The sequence below is a fragment of the Corythoichthys intestinalis genome, chromosome 1 (assembly GCF_030265065.1).
Source record: "Corythoichthys intestinalis isolate RoL2023-P3 chromosome 1, ASM3026506v1, whole genome shotgun sequence".
NCBI classification, from domain to species: Eukaryota; Metazoa; Chordata; class Actinopteri; order Syngnathiformes; family Syngnathidae; genus Corythoichthys; species Corythoichthys intestinalis.
The window spans coordinates 70,172,052-70,193,248 of NC_080395.1; the positions used below are offsets into that span (position 1 = coordinate 70,172,052).

Genomic DNA, 21,197 nt, shown 5'->3' on the forward strand with positions numbered 1-21,197 from the left:
TGTGAACTGCTTCATTGAGAGTTAAAGGTCACGGCTTGATGAAGCCAGCAGCACCGCATGATCTGCAAAAAGCAGAGATGCAATGCTGAGGCCACCAAACTGGAACCCCTCAATGCTTCGGCTGTGCCTAGAAATCCTGTTCATAAAAGTTATGAACAGAATGGGTGACAAAGGGCAACCTTGGCGGAGTCCAACCCTCACACGGAACGGATTCGACATACTGCCGGCAATGCGGACCAAACTCTGACACCAGTTGCACAAGGACTGAACAGCCCTTACCAAGAGGCTCAGGACCCAGTACTCACGAAGCACGGGACTCACCAAGTGACACGGTTGAACGCCTTCTCCAAATCCACAAACACATGTTGACCAGTTGGGCGATCTCCCATGCACCCTCGTGGACCCTGCCGAGGTGTAGAGCTGGTCCACTGTTCCACAGCCAGGATAAAAACCACACTGGTCCTCCTGAATCCGACATTGGACTTCCCGACAGACGCTCCTCTCCAACACTCCTCAATAGATTTTACCTCTGTCATATGTACTTTGCGGCACCTTATGATTTACAAATTAAGCACTGCTCTTCACTGATGATAGTCATACGTGAATGAGCTCTCCCCCTGTACTCATCTATGCGTAAAGTTAGAAACACCGCTGATGCTCCAAAAGGAAATCGCCCCAAAGATAGTGGTAAAAAGATTGCACACTAGGACCTCCACAATGCATTTCAGACAAAGTAGCTAGCAGCAGAAAGTAGCAGCATTATTTTAGAGCTGGGATGTAAATATTAACCGCAAAACAACAAAGGTAAGACATGCGTAGAGATTGTAGTGTGCAAGCCAAATTTTTTATTTGTCAAACACAGAGCAATCTGCGAGCAAATTCACTGGGAAAACATGGACTGGATTTTCAGAGATGAACAAATGGAATGGAATCAATAGCAATGCACTGAAAGGGCTCTACCTTACTCTATGAAGTGAGGAGAAACTGACAGATTTATGATCATATTTAAGTTAATATTGACAGGTTATATGATTATTGATTCAAACTAATTCTGGCAACTTTATAGTGAATATGTCAGCATTTTTTTTTTTTGGCACGCCTAACAACACCACTGCTTGTTATCGAGGAGCTTTCCAACCACCTCAGTGACTTTGGCCCCAGAGATATGCAGAAATGTGAAAAATTCTAAAAGGTTCAGCTACTTTTTCATACCAATGTATAACACAGGGTCCCCCCAGAATTGATAAATCTAAATTCAAGACTTTTAAGACCTTTTTTTAATACCATTTCAACTGAAAATTAATACTTTTCTTGCACCCATTATTTAGATCATATTGAATCATATTAAATAAATAAAGCACTGAACATCAAATTTTACCTCAATTACTAAGTGTGTTCGACAAAAGAATGCACATATATTGAAGATACAATTAAAACACATTTAAAGTAACATTATAAATTCTGTCAGAATTTTTTTAAACACACACATGCACACAATAATTATGGAGAAAAAGAGGAGGAGGACAGGACTCAGACCAGCCATCTTCTGTAACAGGCTAGCCGCTAGTGCACCTGCCAAGACCCAAGTGAACATGGCTAACTCTTGAATTAAAACTGCGAAATTCACATTCATTCGAAAGGCAAACCGAAATGTTTAAGCAGGTCCACTGCCTTCACATCACCCATAAACTGCAACCTAAAGTATCTGGATGTAACTTGAGCCCCTATCACATACTCCAAAACAACGGGAATATCGCGGGATTTAACCGTGCAGCAGTTGTGTGTGAAAAAAATTTCCCGTGTCGACTGACATGGGAAGCAGTGTGCGTGAAAGCAGGCGTTAAATTCCCGGGTCACAGCAGATGGCTGATAACTTAAATATCATAGCGGCGGCCGATGTAACTTCCTCCCTCTTCGCAGTAAGAGGAAAAGCGGTAAACAAACATCGCAATTATAAACATAGCAAGCTGGAAACAGCTAAATTAAACTGAAAACATGACCAAAATTAAAATGACAATTATTACATAAATTTACGTTGGGCCGGGCCAGGGTTCTTTCTCGCTAACTTTTTGAAATAACTATATATTCACGATGTATGAATGATAAACTAAGGAATACTTGTTATAAAATAAATAATTTGGATAACAAAAAAAGAAGGGGCTGTATGGTCATTGCAGAGCCAGAGCGTGCCTATACGCCCTTTTTGATCTTCCCCTCTGCGAGTCCGCAAAACCGCACCTGTTTATTTATATTTAACAAACTTTTCCAGCGTTATTTCGTTGTGTAAATAAATTTATAATAATCATAAAAATATGTGTCTATTTAAACATTAAGAAAATGTGCGGGGGTTTTTTCTGCCAACTGAGAATTCGTTACAAAAGACAGGTTTCTATGCAGACATCTTCACTAATGTTACCACACAAAACGCGGGTCGGGCTTTAATACCCGCGGACCAATGTGGGTCGGGCTGGACTTTTTAGGCCCGATTTTACCTCTATCTTAAAGTCTTGATGAGCTTAAATTGGCTGCAGTTACGAAGTCGGGAATGCTCCCTCCGGAAAAAAACACGATTTGAGCAACATTATGTTTAACAAACTTTTCCAGTGTTATTTCATTGTGTAAATGCATTTATAATGGTCATAAAAATATGTAGACTATTTAAACATTAAGAAAATGTGCGTTTTTTTTCTGCCAACTGAAAATTCGTGACAAAAGACAGTTAAGACATCGGGAACGCTCCCTTTGGAACAAAACGCAATATGACCAACATTGTGACAGCCGATGCCGACAAAAAATGACGTAATATCCGAAACAGATCACCAATGGACTCATTTGAAGTATATGAATGTTGGTCTGTTTTGGTGTTCAGAATCCACAATACTTCTGCCTGCAGGGTTTTCGTTCCCCCGACAAACGGACGCATTCCCGATGCAGAGGTGGGTGGATTCTCAGTTTTGCCGGTCGTGGTGGTTTGGCACGCATGAGTTGCATTTCGATTTGTAGTGCAGTGCATCGTAAAAATTCTATGCGTCATCTTCGTTATGGATTTTTTTTTTTAAAAAAACAACTTCGTCACGGGTATAATTTAGGTTGCACTGAGATGTTCTTCAAAATTAAGACCACGGTGAAAAAATTCCAGACTTACAACAGCTAATTTAATACTTGTAGTACCTTTAATAATGGAAAACTAAATTCAATGCTTTTTTAATAATTTTAATAACCCGCGGGTAACCTGATAACAGGTTTTGACCATCGTATGTACAAAAGACAAAAACACTTTTGACCATGCCTGCCGTTTCTGTTGAATTGTCAAATATTAACTGTTCCGTCTCATTTTTTTCTGTTGAATGTTTATCCTAACAAGTTAATAAATAATAATATGATCAAGCTTCAAAACGGTTCATTAAGCATGTTTGGTTGTCAACTGGCATCAATTTTACAAATTTTGACACACCCCTCCCCCCCTTTTTTAAGGTCTTTTTGGGTCCTAAATGGTGATTAAAATTGGTCAGTGAAAAAAACAAGTTAACACATGAAGCGTTGTGGTGTCCTGAAAAAAGATCCCAACCAGGCCATTGAGACAACTTTTTTCTTTGAAATCTAAAGGCGACATCTTAAGCATGCAAAATTGGACAAAATAGGCCCAGGGCATTAAAGGGTTCCGGAGGATCTTGAACAACACATCAAGCCTTAAAAACATCTCTCGTCACTGGCCCTCACTCTTTTCCTGTGCTCCTCATCCACGCTTTCCTTACATTCTGCCTTGACAAATGCAATAGCATTCTCGATTGCACAATCTCCAAACTCAAATTGAAATACATTCAAAACTGCACTGCCCGTTTGCGAACCCACACCCACATCACTCCCATCCTTCAAAACCTCCATTGCCTCCCCGCTCAGCACGGCATCAACTTCAAACTCCACCTCCATCAGGCCCAATCTTACCTCACAGACAGCTTCACCCCTACGCTTCTTCACGTACCCTTCGATCGTCTAGTACTCTTTTCCTCTCTATCCCTGTCACCAAGCACATAACCTGGGTGACAGGGCTTTCTCCGCTGCTACCCTTAGTAACTCATACCCCAATCATATTCTTAACTGCTCTGACTTTGTATCATTCAAATCACTTCTCAAAACCCATCTGTTTTAATGTATAGATACTGTAATCGTTCCTGCTAATGTTTTTTTTTGTTTTTTAATGTGTTTATTACACATGATTTTGGCTTCTATATTTTACTTATTGTTGCATTATTGTTTTCATCCTTATTGTCAAGTGTCTTTGAGGGTCATGAAAAGCTCTCTATAAATGAAATTTATAATTATTAAGGGAGGAAAGAGTGAAATGTTTTCCATTTATAACATTGATTTCACTTGTCTTTCTATTTTGCCATTATTTTAGATAAACTACGCCATCCCAGCCATGATTTTGGTACTTACTTTTCTCAGTTTCCAATATGAAGAATTCACCAGTGTCACCAACCTGCCGGCTTTCATCCTGCTTCTTCTCTTATACGGGTATACTAAGAAAGCATTTGCTCACACTCTTATCCTCTGAACCTCATCATAGTTCAGCACAAACTTTAGTGTAACTCATGTCAATACTTTTATTATTCTCTCATTTTCTGACTCACTATATTATATAGCCCCTGAAGATTCTGACTTACTATATTATATAGCCCCTGAAGAAATTCTCATCTGATTGGTTGTCTGCTATGTTTTTTTAATCCCCTTTCCAAAGACATCATCGTCTCTGTAATTTGGAACTATTTTACCGTGCAATAGTATCCAAATATTTAATGTTGTTGACTCACTCTTCAACATACATTATTTGTATACAATTATATTACGATAATATGTGAACATAAGCATTGAGGTTAGTTAAAAAAGGTAATACATTACCATTGTTACCAGTGATGTTCATGTTACCTTTGAAAAGTTACTTCTCTAAAAAAGTAATTACTACTACATTATAATTACTACAATTATGAAAGAAACTACTTAAAGTTACTTTACCAAAGTAATATATACATTTAAAACATTTTTGTTTTTCTGGCACATCGTGCAAAACTCCCTCCTAGCACGATGAAATGGAACAATAAAATATGGAGAAACAATAACAACAACAAGGACAGCGGCTTGTAACAGCAGTTTTATTTTTTTAAACTTACCTTCAAAACAAAAGTTGCTTTGCAATATGAAATCAATAAAATAACAACTAACTAATTAGGCCCACAAGCAGGACTGAACAGGGCAGACGTGTTTTTCCTCCCAGCTGCTGCTTGCTGTTATCTTCATCAGTCAGTCTGTCTGCTTTTTTTCCTCCGTGGATCAACCGCGCTGGTCTCGCATACAAAATGCAGATGTTCCAATCTTTTGTCCCTGATCTCTTCCCCAGGCCGGTCGCAGGGCTCTGCGACTCTTATTTTGGCTACAGACACATACAAATACTGATACACTTGCGCACTCACACACGACCGCACCCACCTCCAATCCGGCACCGCCTTTTGTTGCTATCACTCTCCCCCACGCCCTCCAGCCATGACTGGTAGTTTTCCTTTTTTTCGTACAAAAAATTACTGCACGTGACCTATGCGTCGTGTCATACCCCTGCTATGTTGTATGATATATGTGTATCTACTTGTAACTTGCTCTGTAATTTCTGAAGAAGTGAGAGAAGTGGCGGCGCGTAATAAAGTCTGCAGCGGCCCGATGTTCACTCATCGAACGGAATTTCGTTGGATCTGTTGTCATCTTGTGAGAGCTGGTGTAAATGACAAATAAAATCTCTGAAACCTTGGACGGCACGAAGCTCAGGGTGGTGGCAGACCGTCCCGCTCTCATCAGAGAAACTAAGGGGCTGTTGACATGGTGACGCTGCGACACCAAGACGCAACAATTGTGTTGCAAAATGGCCTCGCCATCACCAAAATTAAGGGTGAAGACGCAAACCTTTAATTCCGGCCTCCAAAGCGGAACGATTTGATTGCAGGGATTGCTACGCAATCATATGAACGCAGCACTCTCGATCCGATGACGTCAACACTCACACACGTCACTTTGGCCGTATGTAGTCGCTGCTACCAAACATTCAAAACAGCAAACATGGTGGAACACCGGCTTTAATTTGATGTCTTTTATAATATTTTTAATTTAAATAAGATCAAGAAGCAACAAAAAAAAAAACTTGTGGACGCCATTGCTTCGAGTGTGCACTATCCGCTTGGGGTGCCAAATCTACTCGGGGGGCTTGCGCCTGTTGATGACGCCACAACAACGCTTGTGTAACATTCAGCGAATGTGAAAAGTCGGACTTTTCCAACCTCCGACAAGGAAAAATATAATTGGAACACCACTCAAACTGGGAGATCCTAGTTGCGAAGTCGGGGGAAAAAGAAGTACCACTTCAATCTGACGTCACTCGACAAAATGGCACTCAAGACAACGTTGATGACACAATAATGAAGTTAAATTAAGTTTGTTTGAGGCGCAATGTATTTTTTTTCATACAGTAAATTAATGAATTGATCTTTTTTATATCGCCTTCCAGCAACATCTAACTAAAGTTACAGTCTGCGCAATGTATCTCAACTGTAATTTTTTTCCTCTTCTGTAAATCGAGAAAAATTTCACATTCACTCCAAAATACCCGATTTCTTGTTGGGTTTGGTATATGGGTCAGAGAGACTTTTTGGTGCAGTTTTGCACAAGGTATCAACTACCAATTTTCATTGCACTACGTTGAAAAAATCTAGTAGGAGAGGTCAATTGAAAAATTCAAGGGGGTGCTGTTGAGCCATTTTGTTAGATTGCCACAAGGTCGCGAAATTTTAAAAATGTACTGCATGTATCTGTACATTTTTCCAGTTTTCAAGCATATTAAGGCATCCAATTGTCCGTTGTCATCTGTCCTGAAAAAAGAACCATACCTATCCTTTGCATCACATTAGGGCTCTCGCACCACTTGGTGCTGGGGCGCTTTAATAATCCTTTGCATTAAGATACGGCTCACGAACCACTTGGTGCTCACGCCCAAATAATAATAATAACAATAATAATAATAATCTTTTGCATTACAACAGGGCTCTCACACCACTTTGGCTCTAATAATTATAATACAGTGGTACTTTGACATACGATCGCATTAACAGATGATCCTTTTGTCATGTATCAGCGTGGTGTACGTGTGAGTGAACTGGCTCACCAATCGCCAGTTAAGGTGACAATAAAGACACTTTTTTAAATTTGAGATTTATTATCATTATTGTATCATAGGCAAGGAAGTCTTCAGATTCATCAGGTTATGAATTATTTATTTCAGAACTTTTTCAACTCAAAACGGCTACTGTCTGCCATAACCAACGCCAACAACAACGTGAAAATAGTAAAAACTTCCCATTTTATCGCACCTCTCTCTCTCTCTTGTTAGTCACACGGTGCGTTCAGGTACAGCATGCAAAACACAACTGCCACATTAGAACCCAATTCGTTAGATTTTTATTGTTATATGATTCTTATTCCGATTTGTATTTATATCTTCCCCAAAATGCCGTCTTGACCACGTGAGTCCGTCCTCGGGTCCGTCAAAACTAAAATACGTACAGGCTCTATTTTTATGCTCCATTGACTGGACCGAGTCCTGCCATTTAGCAAGCACCTGACAGAAATTATAATGGCAGCAATATCCGGTCTTTAAAGTAAATAATGCATAAAAATATTTTATGCATCTAATTTTTACTCTTTATTTTATTTAAATTTTCACAAAACAAAATGTTGTAGCTCATTTGCATGTGATGTACAGTGCCTGTGTATCTCCGAACAATAAAATATATTTTGAAATCACTAAAGGAAATGACATTCTTCCTAAAAGTGTTGTAGCGTCACTAGAAATACTGTCAGCGCCGCAATGATGTGTCAGCGCCGACTTCCTATTGGTGCGTTTGATGCGGCAACGCGACGCTCCCATTGGTGGGTTACTGACACCACGATAGGATATACTCTAGTTGTTAGGTGCAGGACCTGAGTGAGTGTGGTTAAAAATAAACAGTAAAAAGTGAGCAAGACTCTTGTTCTGATTTACTGACGCTAATTTCCGCTGCCAGTTTTTGCAAGCAATACACTGTTATGTTTGTGTGTGTGCGCAGTGCATAGATTTGTGGGGGGGTGGTTTCAATGGGTTGTTGTGTGCTTTGTGTGTGTTGAACGGAATTTACCTGTAGCTAAACTGTATTATTGGCATTTGTGCATTTTTAGCTCATATATGTGTATTTTTTCTGAAAATACTGTCCCAATAAACTTTGTGTTGATCTGATGGCATGATCTCCTCCATTTTCTGCATGCGCGTCTAGAGTCCACAGGTGTATGGACGCATGAGAGACATATAAATTGGGCATTGGGGATCGCTGCCTGCACACAGGCGGTTCGCATCGGAGCTGAGCTGAATGGACGCATACTTAATGGAATTTGGGGGTCAGTGAGGAGGGCGTGGAGCTGCATTCCGCTTGGCCAGCGGGTACATGGCAGCTGCCTCCGGAGTCCCACAGGCCAAAAGGCCCAGTAAGCCTTTTTCTTAAGCTCGACGGCATCCCTTGCCACTGTTCACCAGCGGGTTTGGGGATTGTCGCCACGACAGTCACCAAACACCCGACGGCCACAGTTCTGATTGGCCGCCTCAACAATAGAGGTGCAGAACATGGCCCACTCGGACTCAGTTCCCCCACCTCCTCCGGGACAAGGGAGAAGTTCTGCCAGAGGTGGGTGTTATAGCTCTTTCTGACAGGGGATTCTGCCAGACGTTCCCAGCAAACCCTCACAATAGGTTTGGGTCTGCCAGGCCTGGCCAGCATTTTCCCCCGCCATTGGAGCCAACACACCACTAGGTGATGATCAGTTGACAGCTTTGCTCCTCTCTTCACCCGGGTGTCCAAAACATGCGACCGCAAATCCGATGACATGACGACAAAGTCGATCATCGAACTGCGGCCTCGGGTGTCCTGGTGCCGAAGTGCACATATGGAAACCCATATGTTTGAACATGGTTCCATATGGACAAACCGTGACGAGCACAGACGTCCATAGACTCGGGTTCTGATTGGGGTGGACGTTCCTCCCAATCACGCCCCTCCAGGTCTCACTATCATTGCCCACATGAGCGTTGAAGTCCCCCAGCAGAACGAGGGAGTCCCCAGAGGGAGCGCCTCCAGCACACCATCCAAAAATGCGAACATAAAATATATTTGAATTAAAAATATTATTAAGAACAGTAAATTACATCCAACGTTCCACAATGTTTGCTATTTTGAATGTTTACTAACAGCAACTGCGCAAAAAGTATGTATGTCCAAAGTGAGGTGTGCGAGTGCTGACGTCATTAGAGCGTGAGCGTTTCATTCATATGATTGTGTAGTAATCCCTACAATCGAATTGTTCCGCTTTGGAGGCCGGAAAAAGGTTTGCATCTTCACCCTTCATTCTGGTGATGGCGAGGCCATTCCGCAACACAATCGTTGTGTCAAACTGTGAGGGCCTGTTCAGTCCTGCTTGTCCTGTCTAGTTAGTTAGTTATCATTATTTTACTGATTTCATATTGCAAAGCAATTTTAAGTTTATAAAAATAAAGGTGTTTTTATATGGTTGCGGAGCAATCCCCGCAATCGAATTGATCCTGTTTGGAGGCCAGACTTAAAAGTTTGCGTCTGCGCCTTCCGTTTTCACTGTCGCCATGTTAAGGCCAGGCTGTTCTGCAACACAATCGTTGCGTCTTGGTGTCGCCGCGTCACGTTTCAACAGCAAACAGTTTTATCTGAACATATTCCCGACATGTCAATAATTTGGTTCCTTCTCAACACAATTTGGCGCAGCACATCCAAACAGCATAAGTCCATTATCACAATAATATGGGGTTTCATTTTTGTGCAGTCTGCACTAGAGATGTCCCGATCTGATATTTGGATCGGATCGAACGCCGCTATGGGCAAAGAATGTGCATCGGTTTCGGATCAGCCAACACGGAAAAATTCCGATCCAGACTTACGATCCAGTTGTTTTTTTTTTTTAAGTCCGGTCCGGGTTTTCCAGCGCACCGATTTACATAATCCATCCCAGTTTTTGCTTCGGTTTCCCTAAAATCCAGTCCGCATTTTATGGCACACCTTCAAAACACTACATTACCGTCTCCCAATTTACCGAGAGACTTTATCAGTGAAAATGTCAGCTGTGTGGGATAATTTCACCTTAAAGGACGACAAAGACGAAGATGCAGAGTGCAATATATGCCACAATAAAGTAAGCCTGGTGGTAAAGCTGTAAGAAGTTTTAATACAACCAACCTAATCAAGCATCTAGCGAAATACCACCACAAACAATATAAGGAGTATGTTAAGAAAACCGAAGACAAAAAGAAAGGTCCCACGCAACTAACACTGGCAGAAACTTTTACTATGCGTGACAAACTGGCACTCGACAGTCCTAAAGCCCAGGGAATAACAAGAATCATTGCCGAAGAATTCATTCTGGATGACGAGCCATTATCTCTCGTGAGTAAAGACGCACCATCCAACACTTAGAACCACGGTACAACATGCCCAGCCGTCATTACATCCTTGAGCAATTCAGCCGTGGAAGATTCGAGAACGATTCAAACATCCAAATTCCGATTATTGAAATATGTCAAGTAAAGCGGAACTAATACACAGCGCGGTCTTCGGGACACAATGAGAAACGGACTGCATTGCGTCCCGAGAGTAAACATCATGCTTGTCATGGACACGGGTAATGCCAATGCTCAACTCACGGCTTTAGCTCAACTCATGCCGCTAGATAAAAAACACAAGATTACCTGACTGCTGCTGACAGCCGCTACAAACTACGTCAACATCTTTTTACTGTAGATAATAGATATCATATGTATATAGAACTAGATGCAAAATGAGACTCGACGGCGTTGGCAACACGTGTATTGAAAACTATGCGATGCGTTAGTAAACAGCCGCCATGTTAAAGCAGGAGACTTCCCTAGTAGGCTGTTGTAGTGAACTTTCCAAGCGAACCTAATTAACTTTTTTTCTAAAATACTTCTAAATTGGCAAAATCTTGACTTGAATCTATCTTCAAAACAGTTAAAACTTTCACATGTCAAAAGTACACAGAAGGGAAATTATGGAATAATGGGAGCAATTTTAACAACTTTATCAGTTGATTGGCAAAATTAAATTAATTGAATGTAGTTAAAAGCTGCTGATACAGAATGGGGACTTGAGTATTTTATTTACTGTTAATGTTAACTTGATACTGAAATAGTCGTTTATTTAACACTAGAAAACCCAGCAGAGGCCGACTCGGCCCTTCCTCAAGACAAATATTCCTAATATTCCCAAGCAATGGCCGATTTGGCCTCTCTTCCTAAAAAACCCAGAGGTGGCCCAAATGACCCAAGTGCTTTTGAATTAGCAAGTCGTTGTCCGACAGACAGCAACCATTCATATGTAAATGCAACCACTAGACATACATTGTGTTAGAATGCGGCCCACACGGAGGGGAACACACCACGGTTGCACATTATATATATACATAATGTGATAGTTTTTGTCAGTTCAAGTCAAGCTACATTTATTAATTTACATATATTTATGGAGTTTTACGCTTTTTACAAACTTTTAACTTAATTCTCCTATACTCCACACAGAAAAACAGGAAAAAAATGGCCCAAATGTGTACATTGTTTTTGCAAAAAAAACGTTTTAGAACTGCAATTTGAGTTTAAAGCGAGATCATGAACATAGTTTAGAATGACTGGATCTAATGGAGCATGAATTGTGACCATTTTCTCTGAAGTTAGTACGAGAAAACGTGTAGAAAACCTTTGAGAAAAACAGAAACAGAATTTGTGTCATGAGAAGGTGGAAGGGAGCGGCCCTGAACAGTTTCTTTGACACACTGAAACAATGACTGAATGTCCTAATAGTCCTAATTACTATGAAGGGAATATATACTGCACAGTGTTGTCGATCTTACTCAAAAAAGTAATTAGTTACAAGTTACTAACTAAATTACTTTTTGGGAGAAGTATCTCAGTTACCTCATTGTAAGAGTAATTTGTTACTCAGCAAAAAAACTCATGTTAGTTTTCATGTTCTACACGTTATTACAAATATACAATAGAAAACATTTCACATCAAAGATGTTTATGTTAACTGATTGAATTGATTTTTTCCATTCCTCCCCCAAAAAACGGAGGTCAGATTTTTTACTTTTTTTTTTTTTTTATTCACCTATATGAGAGTTAGTGGTATACAATCTCATTGGGCTGTCATGATAAATGGTAAAAAAAAATCAAAGGGACTTTGATTACTTGCCATTGAAAATAAATGGGAAATTTGTTTTTATATGTATTTGTTTAAATTCTGATACAGGACATACCATCTTCATAAGTAGGACTGATAATTCAACATTCAGTCATTGTTTCAGTGTGTTCAAAAGCAACTGCTCAGGGCTGGTCCCTACGCCCTCCTCAATTATTTATTTTGAGTCCTAATTAATAAGTCTCACCAATAAAAAAATGAACAATATGTATGCCGATCCTTTCCTAAGGTGGTAAAATGATCAGGCGTTTATTTTGTCATAACATAGCAATTGCATTAAAATAAATAAATAAATAAATAAATAAATAAATATATATATACATATATACCGTATATATAATATATATTTCATGTGTGGTGCTCTTCAAATGAAAATATATACTTTGATTGAAGGAACCTTTTTTTTTTGGATTGACTAAGACATACACAAATCTACCTACAAATTTATCAACCTACAGTAGGCAAGTAACAAATAAGTGTCTACTAGTCAGGCTACTTTAGCTGAGGAGGGGGTTGGGCGAAAGAGAAAGCAGCCTCACTCAGCAAGGTTTCGCCCAACCCCCTCTTCAGCTAAAGTAGCCTGACTTGAGCCTTTTTCGCCCAACCCCCGCCTCAGCTAAAGTAGCCTGACTTACTCAGACACTTATTTCTTACTTGACACTAAACTGCTATACTTCTGAGAATATTTTAATAACAGTATTTTAATAATTCTAATTCATTCGGATGTATTTGTTTGAATACCCTCTACATGTTAAAAAAAACAATTTCAAAAAGATCAATTAACAATTTGCTGTGGATATACATTTATGTGCATAGATATTTAGAAATAATACAACTAAGCACACCAAGACACAGTGGTGAAATGAAGAGCACCACACATGAAATTGCTGGGAAAAAAATATGCAAGATTAGTAAATACCACTCTTGGTTCAGAAACAAGCCATCATTCAGGTTTCATACAATGGTGTAAATATTACATTGAATTTGAAACCAAATTAGATTAAACTGAACTAGTGCTCCACATCTATGTGCATGTGTTGTGGACCCTTCCGTTAGTTACCAGTGTTTGTTTTGTTTGCTTTGCTTAAATTAAATGAAACAAGCTTGATACATCCAAACAATATTCTAACAGCTAATGACCAGTATTATCAACTCTCAATGCGTTTTCTTCAGTCAGAAAAGTAATAGTTAAAAAAAGATTAATCACGATAAAATTGCACTAATTAGGGGTATAATAAATAAAAAATCGACACCACTAACTGTAATGTTAGTTCATTGTTCATTGTGTTTCTTCAATTTGTAATGTTTGTTTTGTTTTTCAGTGCACTTTTTGTCGTTGCTTTTGGTTACGTAACAACTTTCCGAACGGACTTATGACGTACGTGAGTGTAAAGAGGTGTCCCAATTCGTAGGGCTGATGTTTCAAGCCCTACCCCTTATTGCTTCGTTTGAAAGGCCAAGGGGTGGGCCAAGGGGTAGAAATTGGATGCGGCTTGCGGTAGGCGGTAGGGTAGGCTCGGCTTCGGGGCGGATCTCCAGGGTGTCATAAAATGGGACACCCTTGGTAATATTAGAGAGCACCAAAACCCCATTGACTTCTCGTGATAATCTTTAAAAAATCCGGAACTCTTATTGTATTTTTTTTTCAATAATTTATTCGTAATTTATTGGGGTTCATAAGTATTTGTACCCTTGAGAAAATCATTGCTAATATTTAGTGCAGCAGCCATTGTTTGCAATTACAGAGGTCAGACGCTTTCTGTAGTTCTTCACCAGGTTTTCCCATATGAAAACAGAGATTTTGGCCCATTCCTCCACACAAATCTTCTCTAGATCAGTCAGGCTTCGGGGCTGTCGTTGAGAAACACCAAATTTCAGCTCTATCCAAAGATTTTCTGGATTCTTGGATTGATGTCTGGAGTCCACTCCAGAACCTTGAAATGCATTTTACGCAGCCACTCCTTGGTCAGCTTGGCTGTGTGATTCGGATCATTGTCATGTTGGAAGACCCAGCCACGACTTATCTTCAAGTCCCTGACTGTGGGAGGGAGGTCATGGCCCAAAATCTGACGATACATTGCACCATTCATCCTCTGATTTATGGAGTCGTCCTGTCCCCTTTGCCGAAAAGCATGAGGTTTCCACCTACATACTTCACAATGGGGATGGTGTTCTTGGGATTGTACTCTGCCTTTTTTTCCCTTCACAAACGACAGTAAAGTTAGCACCAAAAAGTTCTACTTTGGTCTCATCTGACCACATGATTTTCTCCCATGACCCCTCTGCATCATTCAGATGGTCCCTTGCAAACTTCAGACAGACCTTTACATGTACTGGCTTCAGCAGCCTTGTACTGGCTTCAGCAGCCTTTGAAACTGTGCATCCAGCTCTCTGCAGGTCATTGACCAGCTCCTACCATGTAGTTCTAGGCTGAGCCCTCACTTTTCCCATCATGAGTGATGCCCCACGAGGAGAGATTTTACATGGAGCCCCATTCCAAGGTAGATTATCAGTCATGTTTAGCCTTTTCCATTTTCTAACAATTGCTGCAACTGTTGATTTATTCTCACCAAGCTGCTTTCCAGTTGTCCCGTAGCCTTTTCCAGCTTTGTGGAGCTAATCAATTTTTTTATCTGGTGCCTTTCGAAATCTCTCTGGTATTGCCCATGGTAGCGCGTGGATTATAACTGACTGTGGGGTGCACAGGTGACAATGATGAGCTCAAACGGGTGGGGTAAAGGTGGACTTTTTTTAAGGTAGAATGACAACTCTTTGAGTGTCATAATTATTGCTGATTCTCAGGTGCACAAATACATGAACTGAACCCCAGTAGATAAAAATATATAGCAAATACATTTTAAAAATCATAGAATGTGATTTCTGGATTTTTTTTAGATTGTCTCTATGAGTGGAAATGCATCTATGATTGAAATTTCAGACCTCCACCTCTTTTCAAAGTGGGTGAACTTGCAAAATCACAAGGAATGCAAATAATTGCTCCTCATTGTATACCAAGTAGTCCCAGGAAAACAAAAAATTCTTGATAACCTTTCAACAAGTCCAGTATAGAGGATAGAGGGTGTATTAGAGGTACATTTATGTGTGTTTTCTATAGTATTTCATCGTTTTGACTTGATAGTTTTGATTTGCTATGATTACTCTTGTTTGAATCCTGTGCATCAATAAATACCAGGAAGAAAAGACAAAAATTAACAGACTCCTATTTCAGTTTTACATTTGATACTGATTCAATGTTCTATTTTCTGCAGGCATCACAATTATAACAAATATTGCTAGCATATAAAGGCCCCACAAATACACTGTCAGAGATATTTTTTCCGACAGTAAAATCGTAAAATAATACACATTCTTAAAATGTGCAAAACCCCATAAATGTAGCTTGACTTGAACTGACACATAATATTACATGAATAGTACTACTGTTGTGTGTTCCCCTCCATTTGGGCCGCATACCAACACAAGTGGTTGCATTTCCATATGAACGGCTGTTGTCTGTCCGACAACGACTTGCTAATTCAAAAGCACTTGGGTCATTTAGGCCACCTATGGGTTTTTTTTGGAGGAGAGGCCAAATTGGCCATTGCTTGGGACTGTTAGGAGTAGCAGAATTCTCTGGGACTTCTAGTGTTAAACCTGAGAGGCTTTTTATACAATTTTTGCAACTTACGCACGAAACATTAAAAGCATCTAATAGCTTGGGGGGTTTGTGGGATTTTCCACTGAGGTTGTTTGTGTGTTTTGCGTTTTTAAGACAGTTTACAATATTATTTGCACGTTTTACTGACTGACTATGCCATTTCTGTTTGTTATCTATATTGTTTTGTGTTTGCCACTGAATAAACAGGTCAGTTTCTTGTTACAAACCATTGTGTGTTATTCAAACTCACCTAATTCAGCTGGCTAGTTGTTACCAAGAGTACTAAAACCCTTTTCAACATGAGTCTGACAACTAAGTAAGGAGGCTAAATAACTTTAAACTTTAATACATGTTCAGATAGGCCTGTATCAGTATCGGCCAGTATAGGTATCGGATCGGAAGTGCAAAACAATATCGGTATCGGATCGGAAGTGCAAAAACCTGGCTCGCGACATCCCTAGTCTGCACAGTACTAACACTCCAGTGTTGTTCGTATCATCACTAATAATCAGTAATTTTATTATCCCAATGCTAATTTTATCAATCTTTTTAGGTCTTCTACAATCACCTTGATGTATCCATTTTCCTTTATGTTCACCGTTGCCAGTCAGGGATGCATTGTTTTGAATGCTGTCAACCTTTTCATCGGAATTATTATTTCCAGATTGTCCAAACATGATGTGGTAAAATAATAAGCCGCTCTCATTTAATGTAATTCCACTTTTAAACTATTGCTTGCATTTAAATTTCTGAATGATTGTGTCTCTACAGGTGAATCTGATATTCATCTACTTCCCCATTTACTGCTTGGCAATTGGAATGAAGGACTTGACAGCGATACACAATTCAATCGGAAAACCCACTTTGTATTCTTTTCCTTCTTCGGTTAATCCTGCCAAAGATCCTTTCGACCTGGAATATGTTAGAACAAAACTTAATATAATGGCAGTAGAGAGTGTCATCTTCTTTCTTTTCACCATATTGCTGGAGTACAAGTTTTTCATCCGTAGGGGTATGCAGCCTTGCACTAAGATCCCTCTTGTCTCAGAGGATAAGGATGAGGATGTAGCCAGGGAAAGAGAAAGAGTTAAAAGTGGTGGAGCTAATTCAGACATCCTTACTATGATCGATCTGACCAAAGTACGGATTTGAATTTTTTAATCATCTTATATTGTTGTATCATGTTTCGGTCTCAGCAGTGCATGATATCACGTTTCTTTCAGATTTACCGAGGTAACAGAAAACCAGCAGTCAATCAACTTTGCCTAGGAATTCCTCATGGCGAGGTAAGGTTATAAGAAACATTTTTACTGCAAAAAGTCAAACATTGGAACCCGTTGCATATGCAAATAATTCTTAACAGAATAGTCAAGATGGTAAACGTCAGATATATCAATATAAAAGCATTTAGGTTTCAAAGCATGGGCAGTCGTGGTGCAGTTGGTAGCTCGCATTGTCTTGAGACCAAAGGTTCAGCGGTTTGTTTCCTGGCTACGACTGCCCACGGTCGAAATGCCGTTGGGCAAGGCACTGAACACTAATTTGCCACCAATGGGATGACAGCAAGGTGTGTGAATGTTTGCTCAAGTAAAGTGCTTTGGGCTTGGTAAAAACAAGTAGGTAAATGCGCTGTAAAAGTGCCATATGCAGCTTTACATTTCAGGTTTTAATCATAAATACTGTAAATAAGATATTGAAATCAACAAAACATTTTTCCCCATAACAAACTTTGTAGGAAGAAAAAATGTATAAACGAAGTATAGCATTCGGAAATTATTTAAAGTGCTTTCTCTCAGGGCAGCCAATTGACTCCTGAAGATCTGATGTTCAACTAAATGACTAAGGACGATATCTCACATAACGTTGTGGATAAAGCGGAATTAGAATATAAAAAGAAGCATGAGGAGTGTTTTTGCAGTCCCTACTTGTATTTAACAATTATTTATGTTTGAAACCTGAAATGTGTCTGTTGTTAGGCAGAAACCTTGCAAACTTTTCAGGAAACCAGAAAAACATAATTGTTGAGCTACTGACATTGCATCAGAAAATTCACTTTCCACATTTAAATGTAATATCTCGCTCTATTCTCTCTCACTCTCCCCCATATATATAAATCACCTACCAGTGTTTTGGCCTGCTTGGTGTCAATGGCGCAGGAAAAACCACGACATTTCGCATGCTGACGGGAGATACGACTGTCAGCTTTGGAGATGCTTTACTCAACAACTGCAGGTTCACATTTTCTCTACTATAATTATTTCAAGGTTCCCTCGTTGTTTTAAATCACTGATGAGTTCTCACTTGACCAGTTCGAGAACCTTGGGGCTAACCACTTAAAAGGCAGGGCGGTCCTGCGCCAGTGAGGGGATGACCCCTCAAGTTTATATGGATGAGACCTGTTACATCCATTACTGTCTGAAGCGACAAAGATGTCTCCATCTTCTGGAGGGAGGACGGGTGCTTGCCATAAGAATTTATTCAGCCAGGACTCTGTCATCAAGTCTGGCCACATGGCTGAGGAGACGGCACCGCCCGCTATTCATTGTTGTGGAGATGATTGTAGGGAAGCCGGTCTGCCCCTTTATATAGTATGTGATTGAAATAGCAGATGTGCAGAGTATGCCTCAGGCACCTTCTTCAAAGCTTTGTGTAGATGAGGCAAATAGAGTATAGTGGTACCGCTACATACGAATTTATCTCGTTCCAGGACCTCGTTTGTAAGTCGATATTGGTAGTACATCGATAAAGAGACAATTTTACGTCTAATGTCGAAAGGATCGTATGTCATTGCATTCATACAGAATGTCGAAGTACCACTGTAGTGGTTTTTGAGTACATAGACTACACAGATGTTGAATATGCACATCTTGGTAAAAAATCGTATTCATCCTACTGTGCCACACTGTCTTTAGGTACTCTAAAATATTACGGGTTGGCTGCAAATGACGAAAGCTGCCAGAAGCCTAGGTGGAGGACCTTGTTATTTTGGATCTGAGGTAGACAGTCATCAAACGGCTTCAACCTACTCTTTGTAGATGGAGATGACCTGTGGTGTTGACAGAAATAAGTCTCACAGAGGTTTTAGTCTTTGTCCAACTGATAGTCAGACATGTGAAGCAGTTGTGGAAGTCGAAACAGTGATTAGGGCAGTGCTGCAGGGTACTTGTGAGCCCTTAATTAACAGCTATGTTGAAAAGGCTGATGGTAGAGATTCCAAAGGTAGTGACAAAAGGATTTGATACAACACCCCCTGGACCAGGGGTCTGCAAGTCCGGTCTTCACGAGCCACTATCCAGCTTTTTTTCCATGTCTCCCTCCTTTAACACACCTGAATCAAATAAGCAGGATTGTTATCAGGCTCCTGCAGCACTTGCTGATGAGTTGATCATTTGATTCAGGACCGGACTTGCTGACCCCTGCCCTGGACTAAGCCTGCAGTTGGTGATTGAAAGAAAATTTAACAGAATACTGATGTACTTTGCTGGCATACCGATGCCTTGTAGAAACTGCCAGAAAGTGTTTCTGTAGATGGAATTAAAGGCTGCTTTGAGATGGACGTAGTCTTTTTTTAACCACCTTCATCCTTAACCGTTTTGTCTCGACCTTTTAATTTATTTTATCCTAATTTTATCCGTGTTGAACATCGGGTGCTTAGAAAGGCTCTTTAAATATTATTACAATTATAATAAGCAACATATAGGGGTTGTAGATATTCCCATCTTTTTGTGGCAGTATGTTTACTGTCAGGATGGTGAGGAGAAGCTACCACCACCAGTGGTCTGCTTTTAGCAAAGAGTAAGGGGTTAATATGGCTCAGAATGACAGCAGTGAGTGTTTTGACGAAAACAAGTTTTATTAGTTGGTACCTGGAGGTATTCCGACGATCACTTTTGTTCTTATAGATTGGGAGAATGACACCGTTCTCACACTCTCTGGGGAGTTCTTACACTCTCTGGGGACTCTCGCTTCTCTGCTCAGATAAGTTGGTACAAGTGTTTCAGCTGGTGGACAATAGAGGCAAAAGCAGCTTTCAACACTCTGATTCAACTCCATCACCACCTAGGACTATACCAGATGAGAACTCCTCGAGGGAATCTAGTAGTTCGCTAGCAGATGATAGTTCCAGGTTATTGTAGTGATTTTTGTAGAGAAAAAAAGTCATGGCAAAGAAAGTGGGAGCCGATTTCATTTAAATACACTCAAATGAACGGAAGAAGATATAGCACAATCCCAGTGTATCACAGACAACAATAAACAACTTAGACTTAACATTTTAGCAAACAGACAAAAAAGTACAAACTTCGGTACCCAAGCGCACCGGGAAGATTTGGTGCCGACCCCAAACCATGTTACACTTTTTATTGTGCTTATGTGCAATGCCAATAGACAGGCTGGTGCCAACCCACAAGAAAGCCACAGCCATTCCTTTTGACTTACTTTGGCCAGCCAGTGAGTTAATCCAAAATTTGCAATGTCAGGATGCAGCTGCATCGTCAGCAGTTTATCCCTTAGGAGGCACAGCTGGATGGTGTTAAAAGCACTGGAGAAGTCGAAAGACATCCCTCTCACAGCGCTTCCCTGCATTTCGAGGTGGCATAGTGACCCGTGGATAAAGAAAATCAAGGCAAACTCCACACCGATGTTCAGCTAATATGCAAATTCCAGCGTGTCCAGGAATGTAGTTAATGATGTCCTCACTGTTAAATTGTTAAATAATTGCAGACAAGTAACATCTATTCGATTAATCGATAAATCATTTATTTAGTCATCCAATTCATCGATTATGAAAATAATCGTTAGATGCAGCCCTAGGTGAGAGTCACAGGTCTGTACTCTTTTAGATGGATGAGTCATCTTTTCTTTAGAACTGGGCCAATGCTGGACATCTTCTACAGGTTGGGCACCATCATATGTTTCAAGGAAAGATGGAAGAGTTTTCCTACAAGCTGGCCAGCACACACCTTGAAGACCCAGGGTTTGATTTTGTCTTACCCAATGACTTTGTTGACTTTGAGAGAGAAAACGGAGAGAGGGAGCTGTTGAGGTGGCCAAGTTCTTGATGAAAGCGGAACAAAATCGTCAACAGAGGTGTGATTGGGGACAGGGATGGTGGGTGGGGACCAAGACCCAATGCCTGAGCTCACTGAAGTGGGAGATGTATCAAACGTAGAATGATTTTGCCA

General features: G+C 40.2%; 1 protein-coding gene across 1 annotated transcript in view; it reads left to right on the forward strand.

The window, feature by feature from the left end:
- Positions 1-21,197, forward strand: part of LOC130912451 (phospholipid-transporting ATPase ABCA1-like) — a 273,656-nt gene that overhangs the window by 208,505 nt on the left and 43,954 nt on the right. Inside the window, exons 35-39 of the mRNA XM_057830556.1 lie at positions 4,400-4,515; positions 16,568-16,697; positions 16,786-17,154; positions 17,238-17,300; positions 18,140-18,246. Of these exons, the coding sequence (XP_057686539.1) occupies positions 4,400-4,515; positions 16,568-16,697; positions 16,786-17,154; positions 17,238-17,300; positions 18,140-18,246 (785 nt within the window). The remainder of the gene's footprint in view (positions 1-4,399; positions 4,516-16,567; positions 16,698-16,785; positions 17,155-17,237; positions 17,301-18,139; positions 18,247-21,197) is intronic.